At 39.9% G+C, this 20,751-nt stretch overlaps 2 protein-coding genes across 3 annotated transcripts; both read left to right on the top strand.

Moving 5' to 3' along the window:
* Positions 1-4,576: 4,576 nt before the first annotated feature.
* On the top strand, positions 4,577-14,638 carry LOC103023965 (gastrula zinc finger protein XlCGF26.1). The gene is made up of 4 exons (XM_022666389.2): positions 4,577-4,631; positions 6,738-7,812; positions 12,038-12,424; positions 12,494-14,638. Exons 2-4 carry the CDS (start codon positions 6,759-6,761, stop codon positions 13,051-13,053), a joined length of 2,001 nt encoding a protein of 666 aa, XP_022522110.2. The 5' UTR covers positions 4,577-4,631; positions 6,738-6,758; the 3' UTR covers positions 13,054-14,638.
* Positions 12,160-20,750, top strand: LOC111191407 (gastrula zinc finger protein XlCGF57.1-like). 2 transcript variants are annotated; one of them, XM_022666312.2, is made up of 2 exons: positions 12,160-12,244; positions 17,775-20,750. In XM_022666312.2, the coding sequence occupies exon 2, from the start codon at positions 17,827-17,829 to the stop codon at positions 19,108-19,110; it is 1,284 nt and encodes a 427-aa protein (XP_022522033.2). In that variant the 5' UTR covers positions 12,160-12,244; positions 17,775-17,826; the 3' UTR covers positions 19,111-20,750. The 2 variants fall into 2 exon arrangements, with proteins under 2 accessions (XP_022522033.2, XP_049321464.1); XM_049465507.1 differs by lacking the exon at positions 12,160-12,244 and adding an exon at positions 16,265-16,348.
* Position 20,751: the final 1 nt, after the last annotated feature.

The following is a 20,751-nucleotide window of genomic DNA, read 5'->3' as shown; positions in this document are numbered from 1 at the left end:
GGTAGTGCAGTAAAATAATAATTTAAGTATAGAAGGTATCAGCAGATATGACAATATTAAACATAAACCTGTGCAAGTATTGTATTTAAGTAAGGTGCGTAGTGTAGTGTCCAGGAGTGCAAAAGTACAGGATGTACAGTAAAGTGACAAAGTGTCCAGGGGTGCAAATGTACAAGATGTACAGTAAAGTGTCCAGGAGTGAAAAGGTACAGAGTGTACAGTAAAGTGCCAAGTGTCCAGGGATGCAAATGAACAGTATATACAGTAAAAAGGCAAAAGAGTCCCAGGGTGTAGATGTGTAGGGTGCTTTCCAGTACAGATAAAAAAAGGCTGATTAAGAAAGCACATATTGAGACTCGTTCCTCATCTGTCCTCTCTCTTCCGGCTCCACTGGGAGGAGTTGAAGAGTCTGATGGCTCTCGGAACGAACGATCTTCTCAGTCTGTCCGTAGAGCAGCTCTGTGACAAGAGCCTGCCACTGAAACTGCTGCTATGATCCATGATGATGAAATGCAGTGGGTGACCATCATCATCCATGATGGAGAGTAGTTTTTGCAATGTCCTCCTCTCTGCCACCGTTACCACAGAGTCTAGCTCCACACCAACCACGGACCCCGCCCGCCTGACCAGCTTGTCCAGACGCATCTCGTCCCTCTTCTTCATGCTTCCTCCCCAGCACACTACAGCATAGAAAAGACAGCTGGACACCACAGTCTGATAAAACATCAGCAGGAGCTTCCGGCAGATGTTAAAAGACCCCAGCCTCCTCAGGAAGTAGAGCCGGCTCTGCCCCTTCTTGTACAGGATGTCTGTGTTGGCTGACCAGTCCAGCTTATCATCCAGATGCAGTCCGAGATACCTGTAGGTCTTCACCATCTCCACAACTCCCACAATAGATACTGGCTGTATGGGTGGCCTGGCTCTGCGGAAGTCCACCACCATCTCCTTGGTCTTGGAGGTGTTCAACAGCAGGTTGTTTCTATTGCACCACGCCACAAAGTCTTTCACCAGGTGTCTGTACTCCTCCTCCTTTCCTCCCCGTATACAGGCCACAATGGCAGTGTCGTCTGAAAACTTCTGCATGTGGCACGTCTCAGAGTTGTACTGGAAGTCTGAGGTGTAGAGTGTGAACAGGAACGGGGAGAGCACAGTCTCCTGTGGTGCTCCTGTGCTGCAGACCACAGTCTCTGATGTACAGTCCTTCAATCTGACATACTGAGGTCTGTCAGTGAGGTAGTCTGTGATCCAGGAGACCAAATATGAATCCACCTGCATCCCCACCAGCTTGTCTTTCAGTAGGAGAGGCTGAATGGTGTTGAAAGCACTGGAAAAATCAAAGAACATGACTCTCACAGTGCTGCCTCCTCTGTCCAGATGAGAGTGGGTCCGGTGGAGAAAGTACAGTATGGCATCATCCACTCCCACTTTCTCTCTGTAGGCAAATTGCAAGGGGTCCATTGCATGTTGATTCTGGGGTCTGAGGTGGTGTAGAAGCAGACATTCCAGGGTCTTCATGATATGTGATGTAAGGGCGACAGGCCTGAAGTCATTGAGTTCACTGGGGTGCGTCTTCTTGGGTACTGGAACCAGGCATGATGTCTTCCACAGCGTGGGGACCCTCCCCAAACGCAGACTCAGGTTGAAGATGTGCTGCAGGGGAGCCCCCAGCTCAGCTGCACAGGACTTTAGTAGTCTGGGACACACTTTGTCCGGCCCAGCTGCCTTTCTTGGGTGGAGTCTCCTTAGTTCACCTCTAACCTGGTCAGCAGTGAAGGTGTGCAGAGGGGGAGGAGGAGGGGGGACTACAGTGGTGATGGTGGTCAGGACAGCTGAGTGTGGGGAGGAGGGGGGAGCGGGGGCTGAGTTGCTTGATGAGATGAGGGGGGGTGTGGAGGAGGTGTCTGCCAGAGCTGTAGGGTCTTGAACAGGGCAGTCAAACCGGTTGTAGAAGGTGTTGAACTCAACCATCTGCGGCACTGTCCATCCTCTGCTTACAGCCAGTGATTGTCTTCATTCCATTCCAAACCTCCCTCTTGTCATTTTCCCTCAGCTTCTGCTCCACCTTCTTCCTGTAGGACTCCTTGGCCTCCTTGGCCTCTATATAGTGAATATACTATATATTCACTATATAGTTCTACTGCCTTAATATTAATATTTCAATATTTTAGTTTTTTTTTCTAATTGCTAAAATGAAATGCATAGCACAACTTTCAAACTAAAACCTCGGATCCTACATCACACACAACAATCTGATATAAAGTCCCATGTTTCCTTATCAAAACATCAAAACACTGCCATTTAGAATCACACAACATCAGCTAATCGGCCAGTATTTGTTCCATCTGGCCAAACACCTCAATGGCTAATTGTTGCCATTTTAACCAGAAATTACAGTTTTCCCCATTGCTAAACACACTAAAATGACATTTGGGGCAAGTGATACACAGAGGCTCTAATCTTACAGCACTTCATGCTTCCCTCTGCTGACAACTTTTATAGAGATGTGGATTTCATTTTCCAGCAGGACTTGGCACTGGCAATAGCAACAATTGGTCTTGTACAGTGGCGGACTTAGCAATTTGGGGGCTCAAGGCGAATTTAGCTAGGGGGCCCATCAACATTAATATGCAAGAAATAGGGTTGTGCCGATGGATGATATCATAGTCCATCCTCATTTATGACCCAACATTGTGATGGATGGTAACCATCGCGATGCCACGCCCACTGTTTTGTTTTTCCAGAAACATGCACTGACCTTCTTTAGGTCTCCTTCACCTAAAACTTTAGCAGGGATTGTACGGAAAAAGATCAAATCAGGTATATAACTTAAATGAATTAGAGTCAGGGATGAAAAAATACCCAACTGCTACAAATATGCCTAATTGGCATATTATTCTATTATTTATTATTATTTATTATTATTTATATCTAGGTTACAGCTTGTCTTCGTCTTCGTTTTTCTACATGTCTGTATTCATTTTAAACATTTCATGTCATTCATGCTGGTTGTCATTGTCAGCCAGTGTTGGGCACGGTACTTTGAAAATAAATTATGTAAATTCTATTATTATTAGAAAAATAACAAACGAAAATAAACCCAAAATGTTGACAAAAATATAATCTAACGAATTTCAAAACATAGAAACGAAAACTTTAAAATGGTATTAATATAATATAATATAACAACTGGATCAAACAGTTTAGCGTCAGTCAAAAGGAAAGCTCGCGGCATTGCGATTTAAAAAAAAAAACGTTTTAATAAATAAGGTCCTATCAAGTAAATTAAAATATATGGTATTAACAGGTATTAAATTCACATGTTTATTGAAATGTAATCAAGAGAAATCAGGCAAAATGCGCTGCGCTGCGCCGCTGCGCTCTCTCTCCCCCTCCCTCCCTCCCTCCCTCCCGCAGCACGGAGCTAAATTCAGCGCAAGGCTAAAAATAATATAACAACTAAAATTAAGATGAGTGAGGACCTGTAAAGTAATAAAATATTGTCAAATATAAAGGATAGGTAGAGGTTTTGGTGAGCTGTTTCAATTATTTGAAACTGAAACTAACTGAAACTGATATTAGTCTGTGCACTATTATATAGCTTTTGATTGTGTTTTAAATGATTTTTATTTTATATTAATTACTTTTTATTCATTTTAAATATTTTTAGTATTGTATTGATAAAAAAAGCTTATCGGTTTTGGAAGAGCATCTGTTTTTAGTTTAGCCTCTTCCTTCTTTTTTTTATTTTTGTAGCAAGGCTCACAACCCACTTGTACACTTAATTTCACCTTAATTCCTTGCGTTTTGCGGTTCACGGCATGGCCACATGGCATGAATGGAATATTCCATTTTAACGCGAAAGAGAGGGGGTGTGGACTGAACTGTATTTCTTTGTAATTTATTGTGTTGTCTTTGTTTCCATTTTAAACATACAAGAATCACCATTTCTGAACGCATTTCTGTGAATTACTGTCCAAAGGGCCCCAATTACCAGCTGTAGGCCTATGGGAAGTTTGCAGCTAGTCAGGGGCCCCCTACAGTGGGCTGCAGTGGGAGGGGCCCAAGGCAGTTGCCTAGCAATGCCTCTATGCAAAGACCGCCTCTGGTCTTGTATAATATTCTAATTTTCTGAGACACTGATTTTTGGGTTTTAATTGGCTGTAAGCTTCATAATCAACAACAATAAAAAAATAAAAGCTTAAAATAGATCACTGTGTGTTTAATACATCTATATAATATACGAGTTTCACATTTTCAACTGACTTACCGAAATAAAGTAACTTTTGTTATCCAGTAGCCTCATAATGACATTTTTAACATATATTGTTATTATTGCGATATCTTCATATCTTTGTATATTATTTTATAGTATATACATATTATTTATTGGCAAATATATAACGTTATTTTATATATTTTATTTTTCTAAAGGTTCACTTGATAAACACAGAGGAGAAAAATAATGGGTTGCGTCCCAAACCGCTCACTATCTCACTAAATAGTCCAAAATTATGTGATTTGGGACTCAGCCGGACTGTAATGCTTGTTTTGGGGCGGAACGCTTGTTGTAAGTGTGCGGTAGCCACCCGGACGAGATATGAGAGCGCACCAGTATTGTGAGCTCCAGCTGTGTGAGTAAATATGTTTTAATATGTTTAATAATTAATAATATAAATGTTGAAGGCACGTTTTTACTGTACGGGTATATAATTGAGTTATTGAGTGCTAAAAAATATTAATTAATCTGTATAAAGCTGCATTGAACGGGTTAAACCAGCTGGATGTGTTAGCTAAGCTTAGCTTAGCATAGTTAGCTAAGTGCTTATATACAGTGCTTGTAATTTGTTTATAGACATACAATCTCATAAATAAAGCTTTCAGCTGCTTCAAATTACTTTAACTGCTGACCCAGATGTGCAACTGCACCCATACAGCTTGTCTATATATTGTAGAGAAATACAATCCCAATACTTTTTTTCATAAAGTACATGTTGTTGTAAGTGGTTGCTGTGGTGTTATACGTGTTAATGCATTACTGTTTCTGGCCCAGGTAGTTAATAGGCAGTTACTAAGTAGTTAGTTTCTTTGGAAACCCAGGTGGTTGCTGTTGCTTTGGTATCTCAGGTGTTTTCTGTGGTGTTTCTAAATGGTTGCTGGGGTGTTATTAGTATTTTTGGGTAATTTCTGTTTCAGGCTTAGGTAGTTATTGGGCAGTTGCTAAGGAGTTGCTTTGGAATCTTTGGAATCCCAGGTGGTTGCTTTTGCATTGGTATCTATGGTGGTTTCTGTGCTGTTTGTAAGTGGTTGCTGTGGTGTTATTAAGCTTTTTCTCTTACATGCGGTTGATAGTCAGTTGTTAAGTAGTTGCTTTCTTTTGAGTCGTAGTTGAATGCTAGGTGATTCATATTCTGAGCTGTTGCTTTGGTATCTCAGATGGCTTCTATGCAGTTTCTAAGTGGTTGTTGTGGTGTTGTTATTAGATGAGACATGGACCTAGAGTAAATTTTTCCTTGGCAGTAGAGACAGTTACTTCAACAAAAGCAGGATCAGAAATTAATAAATAAAGGATGAATTTCCCAACACATTTGTTCATGTATTGTATATTGTTAAAAGTGGTTGCTGTGGTGTTATTAAGCTATTTCTGTTTCTGGCCCAGGTGGTTGATAGTCAGTTGTTAAGTAGTTGCTTTCTTTGGAGTCCTAGGTGGTTGCTAGGTGATTCGTATTCTTAGCTGTTGCTTTGGTATCTCAGGTGGCTTCTGTACAGTTACTAAGTGGTTGCAGTGGTGTTCAACTATTTTATATTTATGTTTCTGGACTAGGTGGTTGATATGCTTGCTAAGTAGTTGCTGTCTCATCCCAGGTGGTTGCTTGGTGATTCATGACTGTCAGCTGTTGCTTTGGTATCTCAGGTGGCTTCCATACAGTTTATAAGTGGTTTCTGTGGTGTTGCTTTTAGATGAGACAAATCTAAAAGCAGATTCTTTAAAAGCAGATTCTTTAAAAGAAACTCTTTTATCTTTTTATAATAAAGGGTGAGTTTCCCCAATACATTTGTTAATATATTGTATGTTGTTGGAAGTGGTTGCTGTGGTGTTATTAAGCAATTTCTCTGATGGCCCAGGTGGTTGATATGCAGTTGCTAAGTAGTTGCTGTGTTATTCCAGGTGCATTCCAGGTGCATGCTAGGTGATTCATGACTGTCAGCTGTTGCTTTGGTACCTCAGGTGGCTTCTAAACAGTTTCTAAATGGTTGCTGAGGCATTGCTACTAGACAAGTCCAAATGATGAATAAGGGACAAGTTTCCCAATACTTTTGGTCATATAGTGTATGCTTTTGAAAGTGGTTGCTGTGGTGTTCTGTTTCTGGCCCAGGTACTTGATAGGCAGTTGCTTTATTTCTTTTCTTTTCATTTCATTTCAGGTGGTTGCTAGGTGATTCATATTCTAAGCTGTTGCTTTAGTATCTCCGGTGGCTTCTATGCAGTTTCTATGTGGTTGTTGTGGTGTTATTAAGCAATTTCTTTTCTTTTCAATTTCAATTTCTTTTCCACCTCTTTTTGAGTGACGTGGGCACCCCCTGCTGTACCCACCCTGATTTTAAGGATTTCTTTAATGATGAATTGTAAATTAAATATAAATATGGTCTCCAGTTAAACTTCACACACTTTTTGTCTTTTTACAGAAATAATTAACCCCCATTCCATAATTTTTTGTCTGGTTTATCTCAAATTCTAGTTTACAAGCCCCTTTAAAGACATGGCGCCACAAGAGGTACGTCAGGTATCTGAAAACAAGCAGGATCATCAGGCGTCTCCTGACGAAGATGATGATGACGATAATGATCGTCATCATGATCTCCTCACCGACAGTAAGATCTTACATGCCTACATCTGCACAGATTGTGGGTGGAGCTTTACCCAGCACATCGGCCTCCAGCGCCACCAGCGTATTCATACTGGAGAGAGGCCGTACGACTGTTCGCAGTGTGGGAAGAGCTTCACTCAGCAGATCAACCTCCAGCAACATCTTCTAATTCATACCGGAGAGAGGCCGTACGCCTGTTCACAGTGTGGGCGGAGCTTCACTCAAAAGCACAGCCTACGGAAACACCAGCTCAGACACTCCGAAGAGAAGCCGTACGAATGCGGCGAGTGCGGGAAGGCGTTCCGCGACCGAAGTTCCTTCAGAATGCACCAAAACATTCATACCGGATCCAAGCCATACCAGTGCTCCCAGTGCGGCACCAGCTTTAACGACTCAAGCGGTCTGAAGAAACACCAGCGCATCCACACTGGTGAGAAGGTGCACCACTGCTCGCTGTGCGGGAAGAGCTTCAACCACGTCACCAACTTCAAAACGCACCAGAGAATTCATACCGGAGAAAAGCCGTACGTCTGCACCCAGTGCGGTAAGGGCTTCAGCCAGGAGAGCAACTTCAAAACGCACCAGCGAATTCATACCGGAGACAGGCCTTTCGACTGCCCCCAGTGTGGGCGGAGCTTCACTCAGCGAAGCCACCTCCACCAGCACCAGCGAATTCATACCGGAGAGAAGCCGTACGTCTGCTCCCAGTGCGGGAAGAGCTTCACCCACTGGAGCAACTTCTGCCAACACCAGCGACTTCATACCGGAGAGAAGCCGTACGTCTGCTCGCAGTGTGGGCGGAGCTTCAGGCATAAGAACAGCCTCCAGCAGCACCAGAGCGTTCACACGGGCGATAAACCGTACGTCTGCTCGCGGTGCGGGAAGAGCTTCAGTCGTAGGAACAGTCTTTCACGGCACCAGCATGTTCACGCTGAAGAACAGAAGCCTGACTAAATGCACATGACCGCAATCATTTTAATAATCGTGATATTGTCCATTGTGTTTGCACTTACAAAAGGCACGTACATATATTTACATGTGACTGTGGGCGTGGCTGAAGTGAACCGGTAGTGTGGAAGCAAAGAGAGACACAGACACAACGGAATAAACTCAAAACGTACCTTTTGTTAGGAAAAACAATCAAAGAAACATAGTAACGACCCAGTGCAGCTCTAGTCTCTTGTGTCTCTTAGGGTCTTTATGCCGGTTCAACGCGTGCCAGCTGGGACAGACCCATGGTTATATATACACTGAAGAACCTACTATAACCTACTTTGGTTTAAGCTGGGAACAGATTCCAAAATCAGGCGCATGAACAGGAACGGAAAGTTTATTGTCTTTAAAAGGGTTCCCTCCTCTGTTGTGATATTGTTATTTTATTAGCGCCAAATTAGTGGTCTAAAAAAATGCCAACAATATCGTTTATCGCAGTAATTTCTAAAACAAAATATAGTTTGCAAAGAAAATGTCATCGTGACAGGCCTACTAATTATTGCTAATTAATGCTAATTAATTAATTAAGTTATTAAAATAAAACATGTATGACTTATATTAGATACAATATATCCACAGAGCAGGCTAGAAAAAGTAAGTGAACCCTTTGGAGTTAATTTTGGATTTCTGCAACGATTGCTACTAAAATGTGGTCAGATTATTCTACAGGTGGATCATTAAAAAGTTACTAGGGTATTAATGGGCTCTGAGTGGTTCGAATCCTCTTTATGCAGCTTGCCATCAGCTGCCGGAGCCCCGAGAGAGCACAGTTTGCCTTGCTCTCTTTGGGTGAGTACAGTAGAGTAGAGAGTAGGCGCTCTCTCTTTCCCCTCATCACTCCTAGGGTGATGTGGATCAGCGCAAGGCTGCATCTGTGAGCTGATGTATCAGAACCGAGTTGCTGTGCTGATGCACCAACATGTTCAGGCTGAAGAACAGAAGCCTGACTAATGATTGAATGCTAATTAATGCCAATTAATTAATTAAGTTATTGGAAGAAAACATGGAAAAGGCTGTGACCAAAACGGCTCCCTATTTACTCGCACTATTGAGTATGTCGGACATTTTTCTCTGAGTGTCCGAATCGCAAAGTGGAATTCGAGTGTGATTTTGAGGGCAATATAAAATCCCACAATGCATCATGATTTAAAAAAAAAAAAAAAAAAACATCTATTCGAAAAACATACTATTTGAACAAACGAGCGAGCCATCAGGGTTGCCAGATTGTTACAGTGGGATTCAGATAAAACCAATTCACTGGGTAAATTGTGTTTCAAATGCGTCAAAATACAGAGAAAAATGCCCAAACAGCTGATGTTCTGCATATTAACAATATTACAGGGTTTATTTCAACATGATCTTAAATATAGTACTTCAAATATCTTAAATATCTTAAACATATAACACCAATGGAGAGTCATGTCATCTGCTGCTGTTGATCCACTGTGTTTTATTATCAAGTCTAAAGTCAGTGCAGTTTTGTTTTCCCACAAAATCTTACAGCACTTCATGCTTCCCTCTACTGATAACTTATAGAGATGCAGATTTCATTTTCCAGCAGGACTTCCAGCACACTGCCCACACTGCCCTCGAAACCAAAAGTACCCATTGGTATAACTGTATGAGTTGAGTGTTATTAGTTTTTGTAGAATGTGTACAGTTGTGATCTGCATAATGATGAGATTACATTTAAGTAGTAATCAATTAATTAGAATTAAATGTTTTGTACAGATATTATTACACTCTTTAACTGCACTATTAGTTCATTATTACTGAAAATGTTTTAAATGTGCGAACAATAAAAAATACCCCAGAATTAGCATTAGCACATTATCTAGGATGCACTTTTTGTATTTAGTTTGCTGAATGAGAAATTGAGAATTAAAAAGGTGTAAATGGATTTTTAAAAAGCGTATTAAATACAATGTACTTGTTATTTTATTGTCTTATTAGTATTTATATTACTGGGCATCAGTAAATTACTACAGTAAATTACTCATCATCTGATATTTTGTGTGTCTTGCTTTTTTGTCTTATTTTTAAATAAAGGACAACTATAAATCACCAGAAGTTCCAGCTTGAAGCTTGGATGGTGCAGGTACTGACCACTGTTAACACATTATTTAATATTTTCCATCACAGTACACAGGAGAGTTTATTTAAATTATTTTACAAAGAGAAATATAAGATAATCGTTCACACACACACACACACACACACACACACACACACACACACACACACACACACACATATATATATATATATATATATATTGTTTTATACAAACGAAATCTAGATGTTTCAAATATGTTAGAAATAAAATAAATAAAAAATAAAAATTAAGCATATGCAGCAAATAGTAGTTTCATTCGACTAAACTAAAAATAAAATACACTTATACTTTTATACTGAATATGAAGAGAAAGTACACAATGATAATAAATGAAAAAAAACATTAAATGTGTTAAAATGTAAATATAAAAAATAATATTTAACATATGTGACAAAAAAATCATTTAATATTGAGAGTCAAAGAAATAAACATAAGTAAAATACACATACATGTGCATTTTACATAACTATGTAAGTAAATAAACAAATAAAAAAAATATATATATTTGTAACTTTTATGCTGGGATTCAAAGAAATAAACATAAATAAAAAATATATATAAATATATTTTAGATAAATAGTATAAATATAGTATAGTAATAAAGAAATGAGTGTGTGTGTGTGCGCGCGCGCGCGTGTGGAGCGGAACTATAGTTGTGCGGGTTGTGTTGTGACCCGGACGGGATAAGGAGCGGTGGTGCTGGAGAGCTGTGAGTGTAAACACTTTATACTGTTTAATATTTTATTATACAGTAAATTACAGTGTATTATAGTGTATTTACAGTATAAATCAGTGTGTAAGTAAATGTGTGGAGGGTTTAGTGAGTTATTATCTGTGTTTAATAATAGTAATTTATTGAATTTACAGTATAAATCAGACAGAGAGCATCAGTAAATAAAAAAACTTATTTACTGTGAATAATAATAACAGTAAGCAGATCATATCATTAATACAGATATTAATAATAATACATTAATAATAATAATACAGACTGAAGATATTTATATATATATAGAAGCTTCCAGATCTCAGTAGATAAATACCTGAAAACACATTGCAGCTTAATGAGACAGTGGGATGGATGGATGGATGGATGTATAGGTAGGTAGATGGGTGGGTGGATGGATGGATGGATGAATGAGTACATGGATGGATTGTTGTAGACAGATACCTGTAAACACACTGCAGCTTAATGAGACAGTGTGATAGATAAATAGATGGATGGATGGATGGATGGATAGAAGGATACATGTAAACACACTGCAGATTAATGAGACAGTGAGATAGATTGGTAGATGGATGGATGTAATAGGTGTGTAGGTAGGTAGATGGATAGATAGATAGATAGATAGATAGATAGATAGATAGATAGATAGATAGATAAACGGATGGATGAATGGATAGGTTGATGGATGGATGGATGGATAGCTAGGTAGCACACAGCTACCTGTAAAAACACTGCAGCTTAATGAGACTGTGAGATGGATGGATGTAGTGAGTGAGTGGATAGATAGATGGATGGATGGATGGATGGATGGAGACAGATACCTGTAAACACACTGCAGCTTAGTGAGACAGTGATGGATGGATGGATGGATGGATGGATGGAAAATTATATAGATGGATAGATGTATAGGTAGGTAGAAGAATGGATGAATAGATAGATAGATAGATAGATAGATAGATAGATAGATAGATAGATAGATAGATAGATAGAAAAGTGGATGTATAGATAGATAGATAGAAATCTGGATGTATAGATAGATAGATAGATAGATAGATAGATAGATAGATAGATAGATAGATAGATAGATAGAAAACTGGATGTATAGATAGAGAGAAAGGTTAGGATGGTTAATAGATAGACTGATGGGTGAATGTTATGTTAGGAGTCACAGTGTATATTCATATTAGTATTAAAGGTCCTGTAGGTTGGAAATATAAATTAATAATGTTAATTAAATAAATTAAATTAACAAAGTTTACAGTTTTTATCCTCTTGCTTATCAGGAGATGTCATCACCAGGAGAACATCAAACAGCTGAGATCAGAGAAGATCAGGCTCATCGCTGCTCGCAGTGTGGGCGGGGCTTCAGTTGTAAGAACAGCCTCAGGCGACACCAGCGCGTTGTTCACACTGGAGAGAAGCCGTACGTCTGCTCACAGTGTGGGCGGAGCTTCAGTTGCAGGAACACCTTCCGGCGACACCAGCGCATTCACACTGGGGAAAAGCCGTACGTCTGCTCCGAGTGTGGGAACCGGTTTATTCGTAAGTACAGTCTCCAGCTGCACCAGCGTGTTCACACTGGGGAGAAACCGTTTCAGTGCTTAGATTGTGGAAAGAGGTTTGCTTATAAAAACAATTTACAGCTACATCAGAGCGTTCACACTGCGAATAAACCGGATTCATGCTCTGATTGTGGAAGGGGTTTCACTGACCATCAGGACCACGCAGAAGAGGATGAGGAACTATATACCTGTTCACAGTGTGGATCAAGTTTCGATCAAGAGACGGATTTTCAAACCCATCAGTGCGTTCACACTGCAAATAAACCGAATTGTTGCTACCAGTGTGGGAGAAGCTTCGCCCGGCAGGTTTCTCTCAGACATCACCAGCGTCTCCACACCGGTGAGAAGCCGTACGTCTGCTCGGACTGTGGGAAGAGCTTCAATCAGATTGGTAATCTGAAAACGCATCGGCACGTTCACACTGGACACAAACCGTACAACTGCGACCAATGCGGGAAGAGTTTCGCTCGTCCCGATTATCTCCAACAACACCAGCGAATCCACACCGGGTACAGACCCTACATCTGCTCAGAGTGCGGCAAAAGCTTCACCCAATGGTCCAATCTCCACCAGCACCAGCGCGTTCACACTGGAGAGAAACCGTACGTCTGTTCGCACTGTGGGCGGAGCTTCACGCAGTGGGCTAACCTCCACCAACACCAGCGCGTTCACACTGGAGAGAAACCGTACGTCTGCTCCCAGTGTGGGAAGAGCTTCACCCAGAATCGTAGCCTCCAGCGACACCAGCGTCTACATAAAACTGAAACAAAGGAGCCTGACGGTGATTAGCAGGTCTGTACGATAAAATTTCATCGGATAAACTAAGCAAATTAGTGCAAACCTCTCTCAAAAGTGAAGCCACCACAGGTCGGGCGCCTGCTGCTGTTCGGTTTCAGAAAACTGTGTAACCCCACCCATTCCCATAGGTTTCAATGGCAAAACAGAACAACTTTCAATCACGTTTTTTTTCTAATATACTGTAATTCTACCTCCTTTATTTAAATGCAACAGCTAGTGTAACCTCTGCTTATATTGTTAAATTTTTATATCCCCACAGAATTCGTTTTTTAAAACGTTATTCAGCTCTATTAAAAAAAGGTGTGGTTATTGTAAAAGGGCTGGTTATGGGCGGGACCAATAACAGACTGTCAGCTCCGCTCCGCTCTGCAGCCTGTGACCTCGAGGCAGCCCTCAGGGGCGGGGTTATTTAAACGAGTAGGCGGTCTCTCCACAGTATTTCTCCCTCCTCTGGTCTCTACTGCGCTCTACAGACTCGGGTATCAGGATCGCCAACATGGAGGAAGATTTTGGCTTAATTTTCACTGAATGAATGGGAACGGAGACACGACCGCCATCTTTTTTTACAGTCTCTGGTGCAAACTTACTTCATTTGCATCGTGCACCAACGGAAACAGACTTGTTGATCACATGACATAATGAGACTGGAGGCAGAGCGAGGTAAAGGTCCACAGCAGTTTTGCGAAATTGTGTGACGATATTTTTGCGCTAGATTTAGCTAGTTTTCAGGCCTTTTGAGTTATTTTCACTTGTTTTCAGAGTCGTAGACTACAGCGACAACAGCATTTCCATAAAACTGAGGAACCTGTTGGTGATTAGTAGGGCTGTACGATACATTTTTATCGGATAAACTTTGTGAATGAGTACAAACTCACTGCATTTCCAACGTGCACCAATGGAAACAGACTGTTGATCACATGACCTAACGAAACTGGAGGCAGATCAAGGTAGAGGTCGGTAGCACTGTTCCCAAATTGTGTAACAAATTTGTTGCTAGATTAAGCGAATTTTCAGGCCCCTCGAACTGAGGAGCCTGTTGGTGATTAGTAGGGCTGTACGATACATTTTTATCAGATAAACTTTGCGAATAAGTACAAACTCACTGCATTACCAATGTAAACTGCAACAGTTTGAGCTTTTAGCGTTACCGACTGTGATCACATGACATAATGAAACTGGAGGCAGAGTGAGGTAGAGGTCCACAGCAGTGTGGACGCAAAGGATGGACTTGTGTTCTTGGAAAAAAATGTTCTTGACATAGTTACCCTGCAAGAACAAACTCGCAAGAACCAACAAAGGAAGTGCCTTTTGAGATGCTGTGGACAGTGGCTTGCAAAAGTATTCATACCCCTTGAACTTTTTTTTACATTTTGTCACCTTACAACCACAAACTTCTTAAATGTATTTTATTGAGATTTTAAGTGATAGACCAACACAAAAAGTTCAAAAGTTCTGCACCAGGAGTAAAGGCATGAAGTTATTCAAAAGCAGTGTGTAAGACTGGTGGAGGAGAACATGATGCCAAGATGCATGAAAACTGTGATTAAAAACAAACCAGGATTATTCCACCAAATATTGATTTGATCTGTGCAGAGAAACAGATACACAACCACAGTCTGTAATTATTACAGTTTATATTATAATATATAATTAATTATATAATGAAACTACAGAGTGGAGTTATAGTGAGTTTGAAATACTTCAGTAAAGTACAAATACACTTAAAATACTTATTTTACTACTTATTTTAACAATAGATACTGCTATATAGTGAGTGTGGTTTATGTGGTTATTTGCCTGGTTAAAGTGTTTTACATATTAATATAAAACCTTTTGTACACTGTTGGTACTTAAAAATAAAAAGTAACAGGAGTGAGTGCCAGTAACAGGACAGAGTTTCAGTAACAGGAGTGATTTTTTTTTTGTCATAAATAGAAATTATTTTACATTACAGGTAGTTAGTTAGAGGTGTTAGGAAAGTAAGTGCTCTTTGAAGAGCTCTGTCTTCAGGAGTTTATTAAAGATAGTGAGAGATTCTCCTGATCTGGTAGTAGAAGGTAGTTAGTTAGAGGTGTTAGGAGAGTAAGTGCTCTTTGAAGAGCTCTGTCTTCAGGAGTTTATTAAAGATAGTGAGAGATTCTCCTGATCTGGTAGTAGAAGGTAGTTAGTTAGAGGTGTTAGGAGAGTAGGGACTCTTTGAAGAGCTCTGTCTTCAGGAGTTTATTAAAGATAGTGAGAGATTCTCCTGATCTGGTAGTAGAAGGTAGTTAGTTAGAGGTGTTAGGAGAGTAAGTGCTCTTTGAAGAGCTCTGTCTTCAGGAGTTTATTAAAGATAGTGAGAGATTCTCCTGATCTGGTAGTAGAAGGTAGTTAGTTAGAGGTGTTAGGAGAGTAAGTGCTCTTTGAAGAGCTCTGTCTTCAGGAGTTTATTAAAGATAGCGAGAGATTCTCCTGATCTGGTAGTAGAAGGTAGCTTGTTCCACCATTGGGGAACTCTGTATGGGAACAGTCTGGATTGCTTTGTGTGAGTGTTTGTTTGGTAAAGCGAGGCGACGTTCATTGGAGGAGCACAGCGGCCGGGAGGTGGCGTAAGCCTCAGGAGTGAATGCAGGTAGGAAGGTTGAACATACAGTTGAACATACAGTCAACCTTTTCTTTAAAATAAAGATTTTCCTGAGAGAAAATCAAAAGAAGAGTTTTGTAGACATCTTCAGATTAGAAATCTTGTAAAAAATTAAGTAAAGCTGCCTCAATACCGGGGGATTATACCCCTCTGTAGCCCACACCTGGTATTAGACATGGAGCCAACAGCTTCATATATATTTACCTGCTCCAGGGAGTCCTATTCTATTGGCAGTTCTTATTTGTCAACATAAAACTATATAAACTGTGTGTGTGCACTTGCACACCTGTATCAGCAGCAAAAGGGTGTCCACAAACATCTGGACATATGGTGCATTAGTGTTTTTTAAATGTATTAACGCCCCCTACTGGTTACATCATGGAATTGAATAAGTGGGATTAGGTTTATAATCACTGCTACTAAAATAAACCTGTAATCTAATAATCCATTCGCTTTTTTGTTAATATGTGGGAAATATTCACATTATATAAACACATTGGTTTAGATTAGATGAGGATTTTTAATTTAGTTTCAGTTTATATTATTATTATTATTATTATTATTATTATTATATTCTGTGTTTGGGGCGGAACTAGTATTCGGCGGTTGCTGTTGCCAACCGGACACAGTATGCGCGCGCACAGGGACTGTTGTTGCGGAGATGTGAGTTATATTGTAGTATTTTATTTTTAAATTAATTAAAAAGGGTTTTAAATGAATATTAAATGCTGGTATTGGGTAGTATACACATGTAGACCACCTAATTATTTAGGTGATTTATTTAACCATTTATTTTATACGGCAGTAAGTCATAATAATAATATATTATTATTCAGTTATATTATTATAATGGAAAAATGTACAATCTCATTCATTACAATCTATATTAAATATATATACGGGGGGGGGGTCTGTTATTTTAGAAGATGACTGGAGTTTGGAAATATGCTTTACAGTGGAATGTTGGAGGGCTGTAATGCATAGATGGACATATTAAACACTAAAAATAAAATAAATATTTAATATTCTGTAATTAGAGGACTGGATTTGGAAGGGTATATATAGATATATACTGGTTTTGATATCTGCTTGTGTATAAAACGAATATTGCAAGGTGTTGGTATCTTCCTAAACATTCTTAAAACAGAAGAACAGAAAATATATAAGGGTATATATATAACAAATATAGTTCTGTAAAGAGAATATGTGAATACCCATTCATGGGTAAGTGTACTTGAATGTAAGTGAGGTTTTGAAGTGTTAGTGTCTAGTAATATGTCTAGTTGTGTCTCTAGTATGAAAAAAAAGCCATTTGAGCCATTTTTTGTGTGAAAAAAAGTGCTCCGGTGTTTCTATTTAGCCCTGTTTTAAATCACTGAATTAGTGGTCTCAGAAGAAAGACAGGATTTGGCTCTTGCTCATGAATATTCATACATGCAAATGTTTCGCCTCTGATTGGCTAACAGCACTATCTGCCTGGATTTTAGCAGAAATAGATGCTGTTTACTGTATATTATAGAAACAATTAATGTCTCTCCAAACCATCACTGATCACCAGTAAATTTTTCTTTATTTCATTTGTAAATCAAGGGATCAGAGTCTGGAGGAAGAGTGGAGAGACACACAGTCCAAACTGCTCGAGGTCTAGTGTGAAGTTTCCACCAATCAGTGATGGTTTGGAGAGTCATGTCTGTCATCTGCTGGTGTTGATCCACTGTGTTTTATTATCAAGTCTAAAGTCAGTGCAGTTTTGATTTCCCCCAAAATCTTACAGCACTTCATATCTTACAGCTTCCCTCTGCTGAAAACAACTTTTATGAAGATGCAGATTTCATTTTCCAGCAGAATTTGGCACGCTGCCCACACTGCTAAAAGTATCAATAGGTCTTATATAATATTCTAATTTTCTGAGACACTGATTTTTGGGTTTTCATTGGCTGTATAATACATCTTTATAATATATAGAGTTTCACATTTTGAACTGAATTACTGAAATAATGTAACTTTTTAATGATATTCTAATTTTTTTTAGATGCACTAGTGTGTACTGAGATTTTTACAACTTCTCATCTTTTCTTCTGCCTTTTAGACTCTGCTTTCTGTGGGTCACCTGAAACTCACCTTCTCAGGAACATCAGGACATGTCCCCGCAAGAAGAATCACATCAGACGTCTGAAGTGAAGAAAGATCTCCTCACTAACAGAAAGCAGCTCTCCACTCACCTGTGCTCTGAATGTGGGCGGAGCTTCACCTGTAAAAGTAGCCTCCAGAAACACCAGCTCACCCACACTGGAGAGAAACTCTATACCTGCTCAGAGTGTGGGCGGAGCTTCGGCGATGATGATAACTACAGAATGCACCAGTGTGAGAAGTCGTACACTCCTACACCTGAGAGTGGGAGGAGCTTCACCCAGGTGAGTCACACAGGTGAGAAGCTGTACATCTGCTCAGAATGTGGGAGGAGCTTCACTCGTAGGAGCAGTCTCCAGCTGCACCTGAACCTCCACGCTGGGGTGAAGCCGCATCACTGCACAGAATGTGGGCGGAGCTTCACCGATAAGAAAACTCTTCATAGGCACGAGCAGATTCACTCAGGTGAGAAGGTGTATCAGTGCTCAGAGTGCGAGAAGAGCTTTAGTGATCTGGCTAATTACCGAAAGCACCAGCGCGTTCACACTGGAGAAAAGCCCTACACCTGCTCCCAGTGTGGGCGGAGCTTCGCCCAGGTGGGCCAGCTCAAAACGCACCTGCGCACTCACACAGGTGAGAAGCCGTACGTCTGCTCGGAGTGTGGGAGGAGCTTCACCCGTAAGAAGAATCTCCAGCTGCACCAGAACGTTCACACCGGTGAGAAACCGTACTACTGCTCCCAATGTAGGCGGAGCTTCACACAGCTGGGTCACCTGCAGCATCACCTGCACCTTCACACTGGAGATAAACCCTTCATCTGCCCCCAGTGTGGGAGGAGCTTCACCTATAAGAACAGTCTCCTGATGCACCAGAGGATTCATACCGGAGAGAAACCCCACACCTGCTCCCTGTGTGGGCGGAGCTTCACCCAACAGGGCCACCTCCAGTATCACCTGCGCGTTCACACAGGTGAGAAACCCTTCCAGTGCTCCCAGTGTGGGAAGGGGTTCGCCTATAAGATGGGACTCCAGAAACACCAGTGCCGCAACGCTGAGGAAAATCCGAGCTTCAGTCAGCAGCAGCAGGAGATTCATACTGGAGATAAACAGTATGAATGTTTAGAATGTGGGCGGAGCTTCACACGGAGGAGTAGCCTTGTGCGACACCAGAACGTTCACACTGGAGGAAAGTCCTACGAGTGCTTAGAGTGTGGGAGGAGCTTCGCGTGGAAGAGTGGTCTTGTGCGACACCTGAGCGTTCACACTGGAAATAATCCTGCTGGTTTGGATTTATAACAAGTTAAAGTGAATTATATATATTTACTGTCAATGTAATATAATTTAAGTTTCTCTAATTTTGCTATTTATAGGTTTATGTTTGAGTAAAAGGAACATTATTATTTTATTCTATAAACTACAGAAAACATTTCTCCCAAATTCCAAATAAAAATATTCTCATTTAGAGCATTTATTTACAGAAAATGAGAAATGGCTGAAATAACAAAAAAGATGCAGAACTTTCAGACCTCAAATAATGCAAAGAAAACAAGTTCATATTCATAAAGAGTTTTAAGAGTCCAGAAATCAATATTTGGTGGAATAACCCTGGTTGGTTTTTAATCACAGTGTTTTTCATGCATCTTGGCATCATGTTCTCCTCCACCAGTCTTACACACTGCTTGTGGATAACTTTATGCTGCTTTACTCCTGGTGCAAAAATTCAAGCAGTTCAGTTTGGTGGTTTGATGGCTTGTGATCATCCATCTTCCTCTTGATTATATTCCAGAGGTTTTCAATTTGGTAAAATCAAAGAAACTCATCATTTTTAAGTGGTCTCTTATTTTTTATATTAATATTTAATATTTTCTGGGCTTTACAAAACATGTTTGCAAAGTTTTTTTCTAACACAAAGTCCCTATTAGGATCACTTTCAGAATGAGCCGTTTAAGGGATCTGTCACTTTTATGCAAATAAGCAAACAGTTGGCCACACCCTAAGGGTGTTTTCCACATGTTAGTGCCAAATACCAAAACACAAACAAGCTAGTTCATGCTTTATTGCATTCTTACATTTCCTTCATTTGCTTAACTTAATACAGACAGTAGATGCAGATCCCTCCCTCAGAAGAAGTCTGCTGTGTACTGTATTAACCGGAGGTTGTCAACCAGCAGAATGAAATGGAAACGTTTCTTCAACTGATCTAGTGGGCGGGAATTAAGGGGGGGATTGACAGGAGAGGGTGGAGCCAGCGTGGTTCTATGCAGGTTTACAAGAACTTTATGTGATGTCACAATAGGGGAGGAGCATCTACACCGCTCATAGAAGCAAATTATTCCTGACACCAAACTCTTTCAGCTGATTTTATTCCTTGAACAAAATTGGGTTCCATATTATACATTTGACCAAATGTTTTATTTCTGTGCATCACTATGTATTGTTTGCACAAGTATTTATTCTCTTATAAATAAGAGAGCACTTAAAAATGATCAGTTTATGTGATTTTACCAAATAGTAAACCTCTGGAATATAATCAAGAGGAAGATGGATGATCACAAGCCATCAAACCACCAAACTGAACTGCTTGAATTTTTACACCAGGAGTAAAGCAGCATAAAGTTATCCAAAAGCAGTGTGTAAGACTGGTGGAGGAGAACATGATGCCAAGATGCATGAAAAAAAAACTGTGATTAAAAACCAGGGTTATTCCACCAAATATTGATTTCTGAACTCTTAAAACTTTATGAAACAAATGATTTAAATTACAATATTTTATTTGGAATTTGGGAGAAATGTTGTCTGTAGTTTATAGAATAAAATAACAATGTTCATTTTATTCAAACATAAACCTATAAATAGCAAAATCAGAGAAACTGATTCAGAAACTGAAGTGCTCTGAAAAGCGAAAATAAACAACTACAATAATAAATAAAAAAACAT

This window comes from Astyanax mexicanus, chromosome 1 (genome assembly GCF_023375975.1).
Source record: "Astyanax mexicanus isolate ESR-SI-001 chromosome 1, AstMex3_surface, whole genome shotgun sequence".
NCBI classification, from domain to species: Eukaryota; Metazoa; Chordata; class Actinopteri; order Characiformes; family Acestrorhamphidae; genus Astyanax; species Astyanax mexicanus.
The sequence above is the reverse complement of the archived record's forward strand: the minus strand, read 5'-3'. Positions and strand labels throughout refer to the sequence as shown.

What these genes read in the sequence shown, in the direction of transcription:
- LOC111191407 (XM_022666312.2), top strand. Translation starts at nt 17,827, where the DNA reads ATGTCCCCGCAAGAAGAATCACATCAGACGTCTGAAGTGAAGAAAGAT.
- LOC103023965 (XM_022666389.2), top strand. Translation starts at nt 6,759, where the DNA reads ATGGCGCCACAAGAGGTACGTCAGGTATCTGAAAACAAGCAGGATCAT. An exon ending in TCACGCTGAAGAACAGAAGC is followed by an intron (nt 7,813 to 12,037) that starts CTGACTAAATGC and finishes GAGAAGATCAGG; the next exon opens with CTCATCGCTGCTCGCAGTGT. An exon ending in TTTCACTGACCATCAGGACC is followed by an intron (nt 12,425 to 12,493) that starts ACGCAGAAGAGG and finishes AAGAGACGGATT; the next exon opens with TTCAAACCCATCAGTGCGTT.